Consider the following 19,601-nt stretch of genomic DNA (forward strand, 5'->3'; position numbering starts at 1 on the left):
AGTGGTGAGTGCGGGGCGGGTAGGTGGGGGGAGGCAGTGTGGGCCAATGGTGAGTGCAGGGGGGGTAGGTGGGGTGGGAGGCAGTGTGGGCTAGTGGTGAGTGCGGGGCGGGTAGGTGGGGGGAGGCAGTGTGGGCCAGTGGTGAGTGCGGGGGGGGTAGGTGGGGTAGGAGGCAGCGTGGGCCAGTGGTGAGTGCGGGGCGGGTAGGTGGGGGGAGGCAGTGTGGGCCAATGGTGAGTGCAGGGGGGGTAGGTGGGGTGGGAGGCAGTGTGGGCCAGTGGTGAGTGCAGGGGGGGTAGGTGGGGGGAGGCAGTGTGGGCCAGTGGTGAGTGCAGGGGGGGTAGGTGGGGGGAGGCAGTGTGGGCCAGTGGTGAGTGCAGGGGGGGTAGGTGGGGTGGGAGGCAGTGTGGGCCAGTGGTGAGTGCGGGGGGGTAGGTGGGGTAGGAGGCAGTGTGGGCCAGTGGTGAGTGCAGGGGGGGGTAGGTGGGGGGAGGCAGTGTGGGCCAGTGGTGAGTGCAGGGGGGTAGGTGGGGTGGGAGGCAGTGTGGGCCAGTGGTGAGTGCAGGGGGGGGTAGGTGGGATAGGAGGCAGTGTGGGCCAGTGGTGAGTGCGGGGGGGGTAGGTGGGGGGAGGCAGTGTGGGCCAGTGGTGAGTGCAGGGGGGTAGGTGGGGTGGGAGGCAGTGTGGGCCAGTGGTGAGTGCAGGGGGGGGTAGGTGGGATAGGAGGCAGTGTGGGCCAGTGGTGAGTGCAGGGGGGGGTAGGTGGGGTAGGAGGCAGTGTGGGCCAGTGGTGAGTGCGGGGCGGGTAGGTGGGGGGAGGCAGTGTGGGCCAGTGGTGAGTGCAGGGGGGGTAGGTGGGGGGAGGCAGTGTGGGCCAGTGGTGAGTGCAGGGGGGGTAGGTGGGTTGGGAGTCAGTGTGGGCCAGTGGTGAGTGCGGGGCGGGTAGGTGGGGGGAGGCAGTGTGGGCGAGTGGTGAGTGCAGGGGGGGTAGGTGGGGGGAGGCAGTGTGGGCCAGTGGTGAGTGCAGGGGGGGTAGGTGGGGTGGGAGGCAGCGTGGGCCAGTGGTGAGTGCGGGGCGGGTAGGTGGGGGGAGGCAGTGTGGGCCAGTGGTGAGTGCAGGGGGGGTAGGTGGGGTGGGAGGCAGTGTGGGCCAGTGGTGAGTGCAGGGGGGGTAGGTGGGGGGAGGCAGTGTGGGCCAGTGGTGAGTGCAGGGGGGGTAGGTGGGGTGGGAGGCAGTGTGGGCTAGTGGTGAGTGCAGGGGGGGTAGGCGGGGTGGGAGGCAGTGTGGGCTAGTGGTGAGTGCAGGGGGGGTAGGCGGGGTGGGAGGCAGTGTGGGCTAGTGGTGAGTGCAGGGGGGGTAGGCGGGGTGGGAGGCAGTGTGCGCCAGCGGTTAGAGTGGGGGGGGGAGGACTCTTGCGTTGTCCCCCTAGCACAGGGGGCAGGTGGTGACGGGGTCACTGGGCATCAGGACTCCTGGGTCCTATCCCCAGTTTTGGTTTCGGAGCCACTTGGGAGCGTAGGGCCGGCTCGGTGCCTCAGTTTCCCTGCCAGGAGACGGGAAGCGTTGCGTTCGTGTGCTCTGTGGCTCTCGGTGCGGGACGCTGGGCACCGGAGCCCAGCACGTGGGTCTGAAATGCCGGGAGACGCTGGCTTGACCCGGCCCAGGAGCCCCCCCAGTGCAGCCTGGAGGGTCCCTCTGGCTAAACCGCAGCCCCACGCGCCAGGACCTTGCTCGCCTGGGCCCAGGAGTCGGCTTTACCCAGGCCACTCCCCACAAGTGACTCCCGGAGGGAGGCTGCTGGGGGAGCTGGTTCCTCTGGGCCCAGACCCTCCCCCCAGGATGCTCAGGACTCAGTTTACCCTCCCCGCAGCACGGGCCCACTCGCTCTGCACTGATGGGACCCACCCCCCTCTGCTGGAGAGCAGGGGTGGGGAACCTAAGGCCGGATGCAGCCCCCAGCTTGCCTGGATCCAGCCCCTGAGCTCAGACCCCCAGCACTGGGGAGCCCGCGCTGACGCCCCAGCCCCTGGGCTCAGACCCCCAGCACTGGGGAGCCCGCGCTGACGCCCCAGCCCCTGGGCTCAGACCCCCAGCACTGGGGAGCCCGCGCTGACGCCCCAGCCCCTGGGCTCAGACCCCCAGCACTGGGGAGCCCGCGCTGACGCCCCAGCCCCTGGGCTCAGACCCCCAGCACTGGGGAGCCCGCGCTGACGCCCCAGCCCCTGGGCTCAGACCCCCAGCACTGGGGAGCCCGCGCTGACGCCCCAGCCCCTGGGCTCAGACCCCCAGCACTGGGGAGCCCGCGCTGACGCCCCAGCCCCTGGGCTCAGACCCCCAGCACTGGGGAGTCCGCGCTAACGCCCCAGCCCCTGGGCTCAGACCCCCAGCACTGGGGAGCCCGCGCTGACGCCCCAGCCCCTGGGCTCAGACCCCCAGCACTGGGGAGCCCGCGCTAACGCCCCAGCCCCTGGGCTCAGACCCCCAGCACTGGGGAGCCCGCGCTGACGCCCCAGCCCCTGGGCTCAGACCCCCAGCACTGGGGAGCCCGCGCTGACGCCCCAGCCCCTGACCCCAGAAATGTTCCCCAGCCCTGCCGAAGGGGTTGCCCGTGAGATGACTGTGCCCCGCATGAGCGTGTTACTTTGCAATCTGGGGCCCACACGCTGCCCCCTTTCCTCTGCCACAGGAGTGACCCATGGGGCTGGGACAAAGGTCCTCTGTCCCTCGGCCAGCACGGGGGGGGCAGGGGAATCAAGGCGGGGAAGGAAGGCAGCTCTGAGGAGCCATGGCCGAGTGGATCCCACCGCTGCCACCATGCTGGGTTCCCTCTCCACTGGCACGCCCTCAGCCTGCCTGTGTGTCTGTCGCTCCAGGGGCGCCGGAGCAGGTGATGCTGGAGCCGCTGCCCGCGATGGAGCTGGGCCGGGCCTATAACCTGACGTGCCGGGTTCTGAACGTGGCTCCCGTCGGAAACCTCAGCGTGACCCTGCTCCAGGGGGGCCGGGCCCTGCACACGGAGACCTTCCGGAACCACAGTGGGGCTGAACTCGACAACGTCACCGTGACCCACGAGATCAGCCCTGGGCGCTGGGACCACGGGCAGCAGGTCACCTGCCAGGCGAGCCTGGACCTGGCGCCGCGCGGGCCCCGGCTGCAGAGCAACTCCTCGGCGGCGGAGCTGCGGGTGTTCGGTGAGAGCCGCTTCCCTACCACCCGGCCCTCGGGCGTGTCCTCCTCTGGGGCCGACACTGGCCAGGAACACGGCCCGAACGCAGGGACACGCGCCAGACCCCCGCCCCCGCCCCCGCCCTCCCCCGAGCCCCCAGCTGGCTGCCGGGCCTGAGGAATTATCATCCCGTTAGCGGGAGTCTATTAATAACTCTGTGACGAATCCCCCGGCCACCTCCTGCTTCTGGCTCTGAGCTCCGGGCGAGCCGCCACCGCTCGCTTCCCTCCCCCCTTCTCGCGGGGCGTTTTCAACCTGCCACCAACCCCTCGCCGGGCAGGACGGGGGAGCAGCCTGCGGTTCTTCCCGGGACTGGTCTCTCCCACTGGGGCAGGGCAGCCGGATGGGGAGGGTGCGATAGGACAGTACCCGGAAGAAATGTCTCTGTGGGGTGGAGTGTGGGGAGCTCAGGGCAGGGTTGTTGGAGGGTGGTGGGCACAGGAGAGGGTTGTTGGGGGGTGCAGGGTTGTTGGGGGCGTGGGGGTGCAAGGAAGGGGTCGTTGGGGGTGGGGGCACGGGGCAGGGTTGTTGGGGGGTGCAGGGTCGTTGGGGGTGGGGGCACAGCAGAGGTTGTTGGGGGTGCAGGGCAGGTGTTGGGGGATGGGGTGGGGGCACGGGGCAGGGTTGTTGGGGGGTGCAGGGTCGTTGGGGGTGGGGGCACAGCAGAGGTTGTTGGGGGTGCAGGGCAGGTGTTGGGGGTGGGGGTGGGGGTGCAGGGAACGCTGCTCTCACGCCCGTGATGGTTTTCTCGCCCGCTGCAGCTCTCCCCGCGGCGCCCTGGCTGGAGGCCCCCCCGCACGTGGAGGAGGGCGCCGAGGCGAGCGCCCACTGTGGGGTGGCCGGGATCTTCCCCGCGGCCGAGGCCCGGCTCAGCCTGACCTTGGGGGGCGAGCGGCTGGAGCTCCCCCTCAGCACGTCGGGGGACGCGGCCAGCGCCCAGGCCCCGCTCCCGTTCCCGGCCCCGGGGGAGTACGAGCTGAACTGCACCGTGGCCATGGGGCCCCTGTCCCGATCCGCAGCGCGGCGCGTCCTGCTGTACCGTGAGTGCCGGGGCTGTGCCTGCTGACGGGGGCCGAGCTCAGCCGCTGGAGGGGGCGGGGGGCAGCCCCCTCTGCCCACAAGATCCCCGGGGCCAAGCCGGGTGTGGTGGAGGGGAAGTCGCAGCCCCTGTCCCCGGCCGGGCTCCCTGGGTCCCTGAACCCGCGATGGGCAGCGGCCCCCGACCAGCGCGCTGCCGGTAGCAGGGGCCCTGTCCCCGAAGCAGGCTGCAGGGGGGAGCCGTAGACTCCCAGCAGGCCCAGCCCTGCCTCCAGCATCTGAGCCGAGCCCCCGGCCCAGCCTTTCCCTCTGCCGAGGAGCCGCCGAGGGGCCCGGGCTTCTCGGACACGGGGCCCGTCGTGGGGCTCACGGCGGCTCTGCCTGGGTCTCCTGCAGGTTTCCCGCCGCCCGTCCTGGAGCTCGACCCGCCCCGGGCCCTGGTGAACGGGAACGTGAACGTCTCGTGCCGCGCCCCTGCCCCCCCGCCCCCTGGCCTCACGCTGCGCCTCCGGGACTCTGTGCACACCCTGGCTTCCGGGCCCCGGCCCCACCTGCAGCTCCGGCTGACGGCCCGCAAGGGAGACAACGGGAGGCGATTCACGTGCGAAGGGAGCTTCGCCCTCGGCGGCCAGTCCCTCGTGAAAACCACGTCGGCCCAGCTCACCGTGCTCTGTGAGTGGGGGGGGACGCAGCCTGCACACAGACCCCCCCCCCGCTCCTCGTGCTGTTATCGGCCCCGGGCACTGTCCTCGCGGGCGCATGAGCACCCAGCTGGGCGGGGCCCTGGGGCTGTCACCCTGGGCTCGCCTGACTCTAACCACTGCCCCACCCAGCCTCCTGCTGCTCCTCCCTCCGCCTGGCCTGGCCCCTTGCAGCCTGGGGAGTGGCTGTGAAATGCGGCCCCGCCCCTCGCCATCCCGGGCCCTCGTTAGCACAGAGAGATGCTGCCAGCCACGCCCGTCTGCAGCCAGCACGGAGAGGCACCGAGCGGAGCCGGGCGCTGCCCGCGGGACCCCTGGGGGGGGGGAGCCGGGACTCCTGGGTTCTACGCCGAGGGGAGTGGGGGCTGGGGCCACGCCCCACCCAGCCCTCACTGGACACATGGAGCTGGGGGAGTTTTAGCCCTTCCCACGCCAGCCACGTGCTCGCTGTTCCAGACAAGCCGACGCTGGCTGAGCCCGGCTGCCCGAGTCGCCGGACCTGGCTGGAGGGGAGCCTGCAGCAGCTGGCCTGCGAAGCGGACGGAAACCCCCGCCCGAGGTCTCCTGCAGCAAGGACGGGCGGGTGGACGAAGCGGGTGGCCTGTGGAACGTCACCAGGGGCCAGGCGGGCGTCTACCTCTGCCGCGCCACCAACGTGCATGGGCAGGACAGCAGGAACGTGACCGTCCTCGTGGAGTGTGAGGGCAGGGCGCAGCCCCGGGACCGTACAGCTGGGCTGCCGGGGCGTGGCTGGGTGGGGCGTGGCCCCAGGACCACACAGCTGGGCTGCCGGAGCGTGGCTGGGTGGGAAGTGGCGCTAGGATCACACAGCTGGGCTGCCGGGGCGTGGCTGGGTGGGGCGTGGCCCGGGGCACAGAGCTGGGCTGCCGGGGCGTGGCTGGGTGGGGCGTGGCCCGGGGCACAGAGCTGGGCTGCCGGGGCGTGGCTGGGTGGGGCGTGGCCCGGGGCACAGAGCTGGGCTGCCGGGGCGTGGCTGGGTGGGGCGTGGCCCGGGGCACAGAGCTGGGCTGCCGGGGCGTGGCTGGGTGGGGCGTGGCCCGGGGCACAGAGCTGGGCTGCCGGGACGTGGCTGGGTGGGACGTGGCCCGGGGCACAGAGCTGGGCTGCCGGGGCGTGGCTGGGTGGGGCGTGGCCCGGGGCACAGAGCTGGGCTGCCGGGGCGTGGCTGGGTGGGGCGTGGCCCGGGGCACAGAGCTGGGCTGCCGGGGCGTGGCTGGGTGGGGCATGGCCCGGGGCACAGAGCTGGGCTGCCGGGGCGTGGCTGGGTGGGGCATGGCCCGGGGCACAGAGCTGGGCTGCCGGGACGTGGCTGGGTGGGGCATGGCCCAGGGCACAGAGCTGGGCTGCCGGGACGTGGCTGGGTGGGACGTGGCCCAGGGCACAGAGCTGGGCTGCCGGGGCGTGGCTGGGTGGGGCGTGGCCCGGGGCACAGAGCTGGGCTGCCGGGGCGTGGCTGGGTGGGGCGTGGCCCGGGGCACAGAGCTGGGCTGCCGGGGCGTGGCTGGGTGGGGCGTGGCCCGGGGCACAGAGCTGGGCTGCCGGGGCGTGGCTGGGTGGGGCGTGGCCCAGGGCACAGAGCTGGGCTGCCGGGGCGTGGCTGGGTGGGGCGTGGCCCGGGGCACAGAGCTGGGCTGCCGGGACGTGGCTGGGTGGGACGTGGCCCAGGGCACAGAGCTGGGCTGCCGGGGCGTGGCTGGGTGGGGCGTGGCCCGGGGCACAGAGCTGGGCTGCCGGGGCGTGGCTGGGTGGGGCGTGGCCCAGGGCACAGAGCTGGGCTGCCGGGGCGTGGCTGGGTGGGGCGTGGCCCGGGGCACAGAGCTGGGCTGCCGGGGCGTGGCTGGGTGGGACGTGGCCCAGGGCACAGAGCTGGGATGCCGGGGCCTGGCTACGTGTGGCCCCAGGCCCCCCCTCGACGGCTTCTCCCTGCGGGAGGGGAGCTTGCTGAGTCTCAGCCCCGTTGCTTGCTAACAAGCACCTGCTCCCCACCCCGGCAGAGGGGCCAGGCTCTGAACGGGGCCCCGCCCGGCTGTGGTGCCGGAGCCGCCCCTTTGCAAGCAGGGTCTGGCTCCATGTCTTGCAGATGGGCCGGAAATGGACGAAGCCGGCTGCGCCCGGACCCAGACCTGGGTGGAGGGGACGGAGCAAACCTTGGCCTGCCGGGCGCGGGGGCACCCAGCCCCGGTCGTGGCGTGCACGAGGGACGGGGTGTCGCTCAGCGTGGGGGTGCCGTGCCGGGCGGCCCGAGAGCACGCTGGGACCTATCGCTGCACCGCCACCAACGCCCGTGGCTCGGCCAGCCGGGAGGTGACGGTCCAGGTGGAGTGTAAGTCCCAGGGGCGGGTGGGGCCAGGCGGGGCGGGGCAGGTGGGGCGGGCGGGCCCGGGCAGGGTTCTGGGGGGGTCACGTCGTGCAGGGGCCGACGGCTTCGCTCCCAGGGCTCGAGGGACAAGGCGCCGAGGGGTTCTCGGCCCAGGGTCTCGGAGCCACTTTTGGACGAAGTCCAGGAGGCTCCGGGCTCTGCTGCGCCCCGACGACGGGGAGGCCCACGCGCGGGCTCTGGCTCGTGAGCAGGTCCCCGGGCGGCACCGGCAGCGGTTTCTCCGGAGCCGGGTCCCAGCCCCGCCCGCCTGCCTTGCAGATAAGCCGGCGATGGACGAGACCGGCTGCCCCAGCGCCTGGACCTGGCTCAAGGGGACGCCGCAGACCTTCTCCTGCTCCGCCAGCGGCCTGCCAGCGCCAGCGGTTGTGTGCACGAAGGAGGGGACCTCGCACCGCCTGGGCCAGGGGCCGGGCCTCGCCGCCCCCCCGGGCACCTACCAGTGCAACGCCACCAACCCGCACGGCTGGGCCCGCAAGAACGTCACCATCACCCTGGAATGTGAGCTGCAGCCTGACGGCAGAACCGGCCCTGCACCCCCGGGCCCCCGAGGGCCGGTCCAGTCTCCATGCTGCCCCCCCCCCCCGCCCTCCCGCTTGGGGCTGGGATCCGGGGTGTTGCTGGAGCTGCCCTTTGCAGACTGGCCCCGGATCAGGCTCAGCTGGAGTCTCGGGTCCAGTTCCGGGCGCCACGTTCCAGGAGGGGAATCGGGTCCGGAGAGGAGCAGCGAGCATGACGGGCGGGCGAGAAAGCAGGGCCGGGGGGAGCTGGCAGGAACTGGGCTGTTCACTTTGGGACGGGGCAGGCCGAGGGGACAGGACAGCAGCTTTCCAGCACCTAGAAGGGGGTCGCAAGGGGAGGGGGATTGTTCCCCTTGGCCTCTGAGGACAGGCCAAGCCGCAATGGGCTTAAACTGCAGCCAGGGGGGCTCGGGGCATTGGGGAAAGCTCCCTGCCTGCCGAGGTGCTTGAGCGCTGGAATCCGTTGCCGGGGGCTTGGGGCTCCGTCCCGGGGGACGTTTCAGAGCAGGCCGGGCACACACCTGCCAGGGAGCCGAGAGGGAGACGGGCCGCGATGCCTCGCGAGGTCCCTGCCAGCTGGGACTTTCCCAGCAGCCTGCGCACGGCGAGTCCTGCTCCTCCCGGCCCTGCGCCTTGTCCGGGCGCGGCAGCCTGGGCTGTGCTGGGAGCTTGGTGCGAGGGCCGGGCCCTGCCCGCGAGCCAGCAGCCCCTCCCCGGACACCAGCCTCTGCGCCTGGCGGAGGGGGAGCCGCCGGGTTGCTCGTGGCGGTGACGAGCCGGCCCCTGTTCTCTGCTTGCAGCCAAGCCCGAGATGAGCGAGGCCGGCTGCCCCGGGAACCAGACGTGGCTGGAGGGGACCCTGCGCTCGCTGGCCTGCGCGGCCGACGGGGTCCCCGCCCCCCGCGTGCCCTGCACCAAGGAGGGAGCCGCTCACGAGTTCGGGGGCGAGCGGAACGTGAGCAGGAGCGACTCCGGCACCTACTGGTGCACGGCCAGCAACCGCCACGGGGCCGCCAGGCGGGCGGTCAGCGTGCGGGTGGAATGTGAGTCCCAGGTGCCCCGCCCTGCGTGCCAGACTGATGGGGGCCCGCGGGCGGCCAGGCCCTGCTCCCCGCCGCTGCCATGCAGAACCGGGGCAGGGCGCCGGCCCATGGGGGCACATTGGACACCGCAGCGGCCCCTTCCGGCCCTGGGAGCCGTGCGTCTGGCGCCCACGCCACACCCCGAAGGGCCTGAAGCCACTTTTCATGTTGCACTTAGCACGCTGTTACGGTCCAGCCTACGGGCACCAGCCCTGGAGCAGGACTCCACGTTCTAGGCGCTTCCATCAGGGTCCCACAGGGCCTGCCCTCATGGCTCTGCTCAGCGTGTTGTGATCTCTGCTGCCCTGCAGGCCTGCGCCCCCTCCCCCTTCAAAGCTCGGGGAAGTGTCTGGCACCTGGGGGAGCTGCTCCCTTTGGGGAGCAAAGAGCAAATCACTGGCCAGCCCCTGTTCTGCCGGGAGAGGGGCCCAGTGGCAGGGAGGGGGACACGCTGAGCTGCTTGGATGTTGCTCAGCAGAGAGCTCCCAGAGCTACTCATGATGCCGCTCCCAGTGGCGGGGGGAGATCTCGGAGAGACTCCCCAGAAGCGCAGGGAGCAACTCCCGCAACACAGCACTGCGGGGTGCTCGCCCACGATCCACTGCTCCGTGTGGCCGTGTGGCTGTGTGATGTCGACAACCAGAGGCAGAAGAACCTTCGCCTGTCGACAGCACTGAGCCCCATTTTGTGAGCGGGGACATTGAGGCCCGGAGCGATGGGGTGACAGGCCCAAGGTCACACAGGGCTGTCAGCGGCAGAGCCAGGGTTTCACGCCAGGGCGCTGCCCTGCTGCTGAGCTGAGGGAGGCTCTTGTGCCTGGGGGACAGGGGGTTCGGGGCTGGGTGAGCAAGGGAGCAGTGAGGGCGGTAGGAGGGCACAGTGGTTAGTGCGCTAACCTATCCTGGTACGGCCTACCCCGTCTCTGGGTGCCCCTCTGCCCAGGCCAGGGTTGGGGGGCGCCCCTCTGCCCAGGCCAGGGTTGGGGGGCGCAGGCTGCTCAGCGTGGCCTCTGCTCTCCAGACAGGCCCGTCATCGTGCTCCTGGCCGCCAGCCCCTCGGCCGCCGTCGCCCACCGCGCCAACTTCAGCGTCAGCTGCCGGGCCGAGGGCTCCCCGGCGCCCGCCTACCGCTGGGCCCTGCCCCCCGCCCCCAACCTGCGCTACTCGGCCGACAACAGCACCGTGAGCGTGGCAGGCGCCGGCCCACGCAACAGCGGCCGCTACCAGTGCGTGGCCGCCAACGCCCACGGGCAGCACCAGGGCCAGCTCCACATCCAGGTGGCAGGTGCGGGGGGGGACCCTCATTTCCCACAGACGCCCTGGGGGTCCCTCAGCCTCCCGCCCAGCCCGGGGGGCCGAGTCCCCTGCCTCGCCCTGCACAGCCGGGGATGGAGCGATCGCCTCCTGCCCCCCAGCCAGGTCTGCTGCCTTCGTACCGGGGGGGGGGCGCTGGGGCTGGCACAGAGAGGGGTGGCCTGGCAGCCGGGGCCGTGCGGCGTGTTCCCTGCCCCGTTAGCGGCCTGCCGAGTGACCATGGGCAGCCCCAGTCCGTGACTCAGTTTCCCTGCGACCGTGGGCCGCCTGCTCTGTCTAGCTGGAAGCTGTCGGGCAGGGACCTGACCCGCGTCTCCTCCCTGCAGATCACAGACTCCTGGTGGCCACCCTGCCGGCGGTCGCGGCCCTGCTGCTGCTGGGGGGGGCGGCCGGGCTCGCCTACTACCTCAAATCCACCGCCTGCAAGCGGGGCGAGTACAACGTGCAGGACGCCGAGAGCTCCGCCAAAGCCGCCTGCCTCGCCCAGGAGCCCGCCGGCCTCCACCGGGTGCAGCTCCCCCAGCCCTGAGCCGGTAGGTCCCCGCGCCCGGCCCCGGGCCTTGTGCTTTTGCTCCAGCCCGGGAAGCTGGTGTCTTGCCTGGAGCGGCCTGTCCCGGCTTTGGGAGCTGGCTGGACGGGGGGACGGGGGGGTGAGAAGGGGCCTGCGGCCGCTGGGATCTCAATTTCTAGGCCCTGGGTCCAGCCTGGGGGTGGCCGGAGTCACCAAACCCCCCCCCCCGGCTGATCGATCTGGGGCCTGGGGAGGTGAAGGGGCTGCATCCCGGGGGGGTGGGGATGGGTCAGGCTGCCCCCCCCATGGGTCAGCTGGGGCCCGGCGGGGCTGGAAACCGCGCTGAGACCCAGCACACTCATCTCACGGCCAGCCAGCGCGCTCACAGCGGGTGCAGGGCAGGGGGCGACCGTCGCCAGGCCCCAAGGACGGGCAGAGCCCCCCGTATGCCCCTCGCAGGCTCCACTCAGCCCCCCGGGCGCCGGGCTTGGCGCGGGGACGTTCTGCCCACGCTGGCCTGGCAGGGGGAGCTGCCAACGCCAGCTGGGCTGGTGGCCGGGGGCAGAGCAGCAGCCCCCCAAGCTCCCCCTCCCGAGAGCCAGATGCCCCAGGAACCCTGCACCAGCCAGGCAAAAAGTGCCCCCTCCCCCCCCCGCAGGGCCTGTGCAGGCAGCTCCAGCCAGCAGCCGGGGGGAGCAGGGGGCTGCGCCCTCAGGCGGATCACGGCCGGTGCAGCGCCCCCGCGACAGCCTGACACCGAGCGGCAGAGAACAACAGAGCCGGCTGCTTCCTCCCACGGCCTGGCACGGCCTCCGCGGAGCAGGTGGAGCCGCCACGGGGGCGCCACGTGCTGCTGTGAGCCCTGCCGTGCGGGCTCCGTGGCGCTGCTCTCGGCTTCGGCCAGCCGCTTGGCCTGGGCAGAGCCCCACGCAAACAGCTGCTCCCGGGGCCGCTGCTGCGCACAGCCCGGTACCAAGCGGGTCTCCACGGGCGCCGGGGTGGGGCGCGGCCCTGCCGTGCGAGGCGCTGTCCCTGGTCAAGGCGCTCCGCTCCCACCGCCCGGCAGCCGGCCCCAGCTGCAGCCCCTCCGAGGCGGGACGCTCGCTGTTGGGGGACGGGCTGAGGGGTTCCCCAGACCCGGGGGCTCATTGCCCGTGTTGGGGGAGGGGTCGGAGGAGCTCAGTGGAGGGAAGGGAGGATCATCCCGGCTCCCACCCGCTCCCCGCCCGTCGTGCACCAACTCCCACCCGCTCCCCGCCCGTCGTGCACCCACCGACTCCCACCCGCTCCCCGCCCGTCGTGCACCCACCGACTCCCACCCGCTCCCCGCCCGTCGTGCACCCACCGACTCCCACCCGCTCCCCGCCCGTCGTGCACCCACCGACTCCCACCCGCTCCCTGCCTGTCATGCACCGACTCCCACCCGCTCCCTGCCCGTCGTGCACCGACTCCCACCCGCTCCCTGCCTGTCGTGCACCGACTCCCACCCGCTCCCCTCCCGTCGTGCACCGACTCCCACCCGCTCCCCGCCCGTTGTGCACCCACCGACTCCCACCCGCTCCCTGCCTGTCGTGCACCGACTCCCACCCGCTCCCTGCCTGTCATGCACCGACTCCCACCCGCTCCCTGCCCGTCGTGCACCCACCGACTCCCATCCGCTCCCCGCCCGTCGTGCACCCACCGACTCCCACCCGCTCCCCGCCCGTCGTGCACCCACCGACTCCCACCCGCTCCCCGCCCGTCGTGCACCCACCGACTCCCACCCGCTCCCCGCCCGTCGTGCACCGACTCCCACCCGCTCCCCGCCCGTCGTGCACCCACCGACTCCCACCCGCTCCCCGCCCGTCGTGCACCCACCGACTCCCACCCGCTCCCCGCCCGTCGTGCACCGACTCCCACCCGCTCCCTGCCCGTCGTGCACCCACCGACTCCCACCCGCTCCCCGCCCGTCGTGCACCCACCGACTCCCACCCGCTCCCCGCCCGTCGTGCACCCACCGACTCCCACCCGCTCCCCGCCCGTCGTGCACCCACCGACTCCCACCCGCTCCCCGCCCGTCGTGCACCGACTCCCACCCGCTCCCCGCCCGTCGTGCACCCACCGACTCCCACCCACTCCCTGCCCGTCGTGCACCGACTCCCACCCGCTCCCCGCCCGTCGTGCACCGACTCCCACCCGCTCCCTGCCCGTCGTGCACCCACCGACTCCCACCCGCTCCCCGCCCGTCGTGCACCGACTCCCACCCGCTCCCCGCCCGTCGTGCACCCACCGACTCCCACCCACTCCCTGCCCGTCGTGCACCGACTCCCACCCGCTCCCCGCCCGTCGTGCACCCACCGACTCCCACCCGCTCCCCGCCCGTCGTGCACCGACTCCCACCCGCTCCCCGCCCGTCGTGCACCCACCGACTCCCACCCGCTCCCCGCCCGTCGTGCACCCACCGACTCCCACCCGCTCCCTGCCCGTCGTGCACCGACTCCCACCCGCTCCCCGCCCGTCGTGCACCCACCGACTCCCACCCGCTCCCTGCCCGTCGTGCACCCACCGACTCCCACCCGCTCCCCGCCCGTCGTGCACCAACTCCCACCCGCTTGTGCACTCACCGACTCTCACCCGCTCCCCGCCCGCTCCTCACCTGTCGTGCACCCACCGACTCCCACCTGCTCTCTGCCCGTCGTGCACCCACCGACTCCCACCTGCTCCCCGCCCGTCGTGCACCGACTCCCACCTGCTCCCTGCCCGTCGTGCACCCGACTCCCACCCGCTCCCCGCCCATCGTGCACCCGACTCCCACCTGCTCTCCGCCCGTCGTGCACCCACCGACTCCCACCCGCTCCCCACCCGTCGTGCACCAACTCCCACCCGCTCATGCACTCACTGACTCAGACCTACTCTCCGCCCGCTCCTCGCCCGTCGTGCACTCACCGTCTCTCACCCGCTCTCCGCTCATCGTGCACTGACTCCAACCCGCTCCCTGCCCGTTGTGCACCAACTCGCTCCCCACCCGTCGTGCACTCACCGACTCCTACCTGCTCCCCGCCCGTCATGCACCAACTCGCACCCGCTCCCCGCCCGTCGTGCACCCGCTCCCCGCCCGTCGTGCACTCACCGACTCCCACCTGCTCCCCGCCCGTCGTGCACTCACCAACTTGCACCCGCTCCCCGCCCATCGTGCACTCACTGACTCCCACCCGCTCCCCGCCCATCGTGCACTCACCGACTCCCACCTGCTCCCTGCCCGTCGTGCACCGACTCTGCCCCGCACCCCGCCCGTCGTGCACTCACCGACTCCCACCTGCTCCCTGCCCGTCGTGCACCGACTCTGCCCCGCACCCCGCCCGTCGTGCACTCACTACAGCAAGGGGTGGGAGTAGGCAGGGCGCTTTAAGCCACCTTCGCACTCCCTGGTTTCCACCCTAGGGGGTGAGTCCCACTCGTGTCCTGTGCCCCCCACAGCCCCTGGGGCGCTGAAAGTGGCTGTGATGGCTCAGTGGGGGGGGCCCTTCTGACCCCTCTGCACCAGCTGGGACCCCTGCCGGGGGGGGTCCAAAGGCCTTTTCCAAGCCTTGGAAGCCCCTTTGTGCAGGGCCTGGGCACTCCAGAGCCCCCGGCTGTGGGTCAGCAGCTGCCTGGGGCTGCGTGGAGGGCGGGGCAGCCTCAGCAGTGCCGGGCTGCTGGGGTGATGAACGGGGCTCTTCTCCCAGCCAGCTGCAGATTGCGTCAGCGAAGGAGCCGGCTCTTAGCACCGCCAGCTCCTCGGGGAAGGGGCTTTTCGTGCCCCCCCGGCCCCGCGAGCCAGCCCTGGAATTAGTGGGCACAACGTGCCAGGAAGGACTCCTCCCCTCCCGGCAGCGTGCGGAGGGGCTGGCTGGGGACGCTGGCTTTTAAATACAAAGCAAAGCAGCTCCTGGTTCCCCAGGCCGCCCCCGCACACCCTGCAGGGCCACGTGACTCGCCAGGAACACGGCCTCGCGGCAGCAGGCGCACAATGGGGAAGCTTTGACACCAGAGCCGTTGCTACAACGCAAAGACTGAAGGCACCACTCTGGAGCCTGCTCCGCACGGCTGCCGCCTGTGTCATTGCACGGCTGTGCCACGACTGTGCACTGGAGTCCAGCGGCCGTGCGAGCGGGGCCCCGAGTCCAGCGGCCGTGCGAGCGGGGCCCCGAGTCCAGCGGCCGTGCGAGCGGGGCCCCGAGTCCAGCAGCCGTGCGAGTGGGGCCCTGAGCTCCAGCACTTTCTCTTTGGGCACTTGGCTGGGCCTGGCCATGTCTTCGCGAGGGCCTGCTGGATTCTGCGCCGGGATGTCAGGGCACATGGGCTTTTCACCCGGGGCTCATCTGCGCCAGGGCTGCAGGCAGGGCAGGTTCCCCTTGCAGGGCCAGGGAACGATTCTGTAACTGCCCCGCAGCAGTGATGGGGGCGAGGCTCGGCCGAGACACGGCGCCCGGGACACGGCCTGCGCCAGCCCCGGGCCAGGCAGCACAGTCGGGCCACGGCGCCCCCGGCCAGTGGTGCTGCCGTCTGTCGTGTTACAGCAGCGCCCAGCCTGGGGCTCGGTGCCACCCGCGGGCCGGGACTTGGCCCCGAAGCCTTGGCCAGCACATGGGGCCTAAGCCCCCAAGGGACTGCGGGACCCCAGCGCAGCCGCGCGGAGTCCGGCTGGGACCCCCGGGCGTGTTTGTAAAATCCGCGTCGCCAGAGGCATCAGCCCGCGCTCGCTGCCAGCTAAATCGCTTCGCCCCCAACCGCAGGTGCCCCAGGACGCCGCGTGGCTCCAGCCGATCCGGATTAACGACCCGCTGAGACGTTGGCCTGCCCTGCGGCTGCGGCGCACATGGAGAGTGGCCCTGGGGCGCGTTTCATGGCCCAGCCCTGGACCTGGCGACGGGCCCGCGAGGCACCTGCTCAGCTTCCTACGCCCACGTGGCTCAAAAGGGACTTGCAGACACTAGGGACGCAGCACAGCCTGGGAATCGGGCTCTGCCGCCTGCCTGCAGGGGGCCTGGCTGTGCCTCAGTTTCCCCACCACCTTTGCCCTGCTGTGCAACGCACGCTGGGGAGGAGAAGTGCTGACCATGCGTGGCTGAGCCGGAGGCGGGTGGGGGCCTGCTCGTGTGCTGATGGTTAAGCACGGCGGGGGGGGAGGGGCTGTGCCCTGTCACTAGGCTGGGGGGGGGGGGGCTACTGAGATGGGGGCGGGGCAGCCCCTTGCTGCACCACCAGGCTGGGAAGGGCTTTCTGGCTGTTCCTACAACCCATCCTGGACAGGGTCCCCCTCTCACCGGCCACAGCGCCCCCACCTGGTGTGTGCTGCTGTGTCCACGAGGCCTGGGTGTGAAACCAGAGCGCCCCCCAAGTAGCCCCATTGTGGGTTCCTAGCTCCCTGGGGGGGATACTCCCCTCCAACAGCTGTTCAGCCGCCTGGGCGCAGGCTCCCCGGCGCACGGTAGGATGGGAAAGGTTTTGCTGCACGGGGAGAAAACGGCCTTTTGCCAAAACCACAAAATCTTCCCTGGAAAACGGTTTTGTTCAAATCTCCGGTTTCCCAGCGGAAAATGGAAACGCCAGAAAGTTCCGGGTGTGGAAACCAACCGTGTCAATGGATTTCAGTCGTGCTGCAGTGTCTGGGGGGGTCCCTCTATGCCCCCCACGGGCCCATGCAGGCGCCGGCAAGCCAGCAGCCCTGGTGCAGTCACGCCCCGGCGGGACGCTGGGCGCTGGGCCAGGGGACGTGGATGTTGCTGAAATGATCACGCGTGGAAATCCCATGCTCACAGCAGAGCGTCTGCCCCTTTGCAGCCGCTTGTTCCCTTCCAACTGGCCTACACGAGTCCCAGGGGGTCCTCTTGGGGCCCCGGCCCGAGGAGTAGCCAGCGAGTCCCCGTAACCGCCCAGGGCTCCGACCCACTGGGCTTCGCAGGCTCCTCGCGACCTTCCGCCCTACAGCGCGGCCTGGAGGGGCTCGGGGAATCTCGGATTTGCCCTCCCCTCCCCTGGACGAAAGCGTCCCCCGCAAGGGGGGGCGGGACCGATCGAACCCCGGTCTCCGAAGGGCACCGAGCCCGATGGCCAAGTCCGTCTGCGGCCGGATTCGCCTGAGTCCCCGCCCCAGGCGCCGAGCCCGATGGCCAAGTCCGTCTGCGGCCGGATTCACCTGAGTCCCCGCCCCAGGCACCGAGCCCGATGGCCAAGTCCGTCTGCGGCCGGATTCGCCTGAGTCCCTGCCCCAGGCACCGAGCCCGATGGCCAAGTCCGTCTGCGGCCGGATTCACCTGAGTCCCCGCCCCAGGCACCGAGCCCGATGGCCAAGTCCGTCTGCGGCCGGATTCGCCTGAGTCCCTGCCCCAGGCACCGAGCCCGATGGCCAAGTCCGTCTGCGGCCGGATTCGCCTGAGTCCCCGCCCCAGGCGCCGAGCCCGATGGCCAAGTCTGACTGTGGCCGGATTCGCCTGAGTCCCCGCCCCAGGCGCCGAGCCCGATGGCCAAGTCCGACTGCGGCCGGATTCACCTGAGTCCCCGCCCCAGGCGCCGAGCCCGATGGCCAAGTCTGACTGTGGCCGGATTCGCCTGAGTCCCCGCCCCAGGCGCCGAGCCCGATGGCCAAGTCTGACTGTGGCCGGATTCACCTGAGTCCCGTCCCAGGCGCCGAGCCCGATGGCCAAGTCTGACTGTGGCCGGATTCGCCTGAGTCCCCGCCCCAGGCGCCGAGCCCGATGGCCAAGTCTGACTGTGGCCGGATTCACCTGAGTCCCGTCCCAGGCGCCGAGCCCGATGGCCAAGTCTGACTGTGGCCGGATTCGCCTGAGTCCCGTCCCAGGCGCCGAGCCCGATGGCCAAGTCCGTCTGCGGCCGGATTCGCCTGAGTCCCGCCCCAGGCACCGAGCCCGATGGCCAAGTCCGTCTGCGGCCGGATTCGCCTGAGTCCCTGCCCCAGGCGCCGAGCCCGATGGCCAAGTCCGTCTGCGGCCGGATTCGCCTGAGTCGCTTGTTTTGGTGCCTCACGGAAGCCAAGTTCTCTTGACGATTCAGCCCTGATCCTAGACCTGTGGGACCTCACCAAGTCCAGGGCCCAGCACCGTCTCCCTGCCTGACAGGTGCCTACCCAGCAGAAACCGGAGAAACCCCCTCGCCCAGCCCCGGCCGGCCCCACAGCAAGAGCCGCGGAACAGAGGTCAAAGGCATCGTTGCCATTAGAGCGAGGGAAAGACGCGGGGGGGGGGGGTCACTTTTCTCCTGCACCTGCCTGACCCAAGGGGATTATTAGAATTACTTGCCAGCCAGCTGCTGCCAGGGTGGGCGCCGGTACCACGCTGCCTGCGCCCTGCAACCTGGGCACGGAAAGGCCAACACACCAGGCAGGACTAAAAGACGAGCTGCTAGAGTGTGACAAAGAACCAGAGCTCCCTGGCAGCGCTCCCTCCACCGTTCCACCCGGGCGCAGAATAACTTTTGTTTTGTGCACAGAGGCATGTGCAGAGGTGCACCAGCTGCCGAAACAGGCTGCCGGCTGTGGGTGCTCTGCCACTCAGCTGGGTGGCACTGGAATCTCTCCAGGGTGGGCGCCCAAGCGCCCATTTACAGGGAACTCTGCCCCTCACCCCTACCCCCTGTGGCATGGCAGAAAGGGGGCTTGGGACATGCGTTCCCTTGGGGCCGCCTTCCCTGCGAGCAGCTGTCAGGAGAGACTCCGACGCCTCGCAGCTGATTAGCAGAGCGCCCGCAGCCCGAGTCTCTAGTGGTGGTGCACACGCCTTGGTGCACACAACAACATGTATTCCACGTGCGGATGGAAAACATTGGAGGGGAGTTACAACCTCCCCTAAGAAACCATGACACCCCGGACTCACTGTCCTGCTGGCTCAGGGCCCGGCCCGGCCTGGCCGGCACTTCTCAATCGCGCCAGCCCAGCGCCCGAGCTGGGCCTTGGATAGAGTCAGGCCAAGCCCCAACGCTTCCCTGCCTCCTAGCAGGGGCAGCGCCACCCAGTGGCTGAAATAAGGAATAAACAGGAATCCCATGACTGGACGGGACCCAAGGGCCATCGAGGGCAGAGACTTGGCTCCTAGATCGGCCAGTGCCCGAGGCTGCACAGAAGGGGAGAGTGGCCCCGGAGCAGCTCTAGGGTACTCTGATCCCCTCACCCCACACCAGATCTCATGCTGGTTAGATGGGCTTGAATCCTGAAGCACAAGGAAATCTGTAAACTAACTTCGGAGAACCCTGGCTACTCTTGAGAGCCAGATCCATTTCAAACTCCCCTTTGAATCTTACTAATTGTTTTTGCCCGCCCTGACTCCCAGCGGCAGTGAGTCCCGCAGATTAACCACTCAGGTTGTGAAAAAGCATTCGCTTCTGTGGGTTTCGAGGTGGCCATCTTTTAAATGAAGGTCCCCTGGCCCTGGTGTGACAAGGCGAGGGAGAACAGACCCCCTCGCTCTCTTTTCTCTACCCCGGTGTCGGTTTTGTGGGCCGGTCTCTCACGTCCCCACTTCACCAGCTTCCCAGGGAGCAGGCTTGCAAGGGCATGTCGAGACTGGGGAGCTAAGCTCCAGGTTTTGAAATGCCCTGGTCGCGTGGACATAGCCTGAGCATTCCCCCTCTTTTCATCGGGGACAAAAATGGACCAGTCCTGTCCCTGGCGTTTTGTGGTTGGGAGAACTCACCAGCAGATTAAACCAAGCCCAGAGTCGCTGTCCGGAGACAGGCAAAGAATGCTAAGAAAGGCTTCTCTGGTAACAACTAGCACGGCCAACCCCAGCACGACTGAAGTCCCCGAATTCGGCCCCTGGTATGGCAAAAATACTGAC

General features: G+C 70.7%; 1 protein-coding gene across 1 annotated transcript; it reads left to right on the forward strand.

The window, feature by feature from the left end:
- The first annotated feature begins 2,912 nt into the window (after positions 1 to 2,912).
- On the forward strand, positions 2,913 to 16,160 carry ICAM5 (intercellular adhesion molecule 5). Its single transcript, XM_089774864.1, has 10 exons — positions 2,913 to 3,192; positions 3,989 to 4,267; positions 4,662 to 4,937; positions 5,488 to 5,664; positions 7,068 to 7,310; positions 7,626 to 7,865; positions 8,686 to 8,928; positions 9,988 to 10,251; positions 10,607 to 10,813; positions 15,546 to 16,160. The coding sequence occupies exons 1-9, from the start codon at positions 2,913 to 2,915 to the stop codon at positions 10,807 to 10,809; spliced, it is 2,205 nt and encodes a 734-aa protein (XP_089630990.1). The 3' UTR covers positions 10,810 to 10,813; positions 15,546 to 16,160.
- The last annotated feature ends 3,441 nt before the right edge of the window (positions 16,161 to 19,601 follow it).

This window comes from Pelodiscus sinensis, chromosome 31 (assembly GCF_052426305.1).
Source record: "Pelodiscus sinensis isolate ZL-2025 chromosome 31, ASM5242630v1, whole genome shotgun sequence".
Taxonomy (NCBI): Eukaryota; Metazoa; Chordata; order Testudines; family Trionychidae; genus Pelodiscus; species Pelodiscus sinensis.

Excerpts from the sequence above, each read along its gene's own strand:
- ICAM5 (XM_089774864.1), top strand. The coding sequence starts at position 2,913 with ATGGAGCTGGGCCGGGCCTATAACCTGACGTGCCGGGTTCTGAACGTG. Across the intron at positions 4,268-4,661 it reads GCGGCGCGTCCTGCTGTACC|GTTTCCCGCCGCCCGTCCTG; the intron begins GTGAGTGCCGGG and ends GGTCTCCTGCAG. Across the intron at positions 7,866-8,685 it reads CGTCACCATCACCCTGGAAT|CCAAGCCCGAGATGAGCGAG; the intron begins GTGAGCTGCAGC and ends CTCTGCTTGCAG.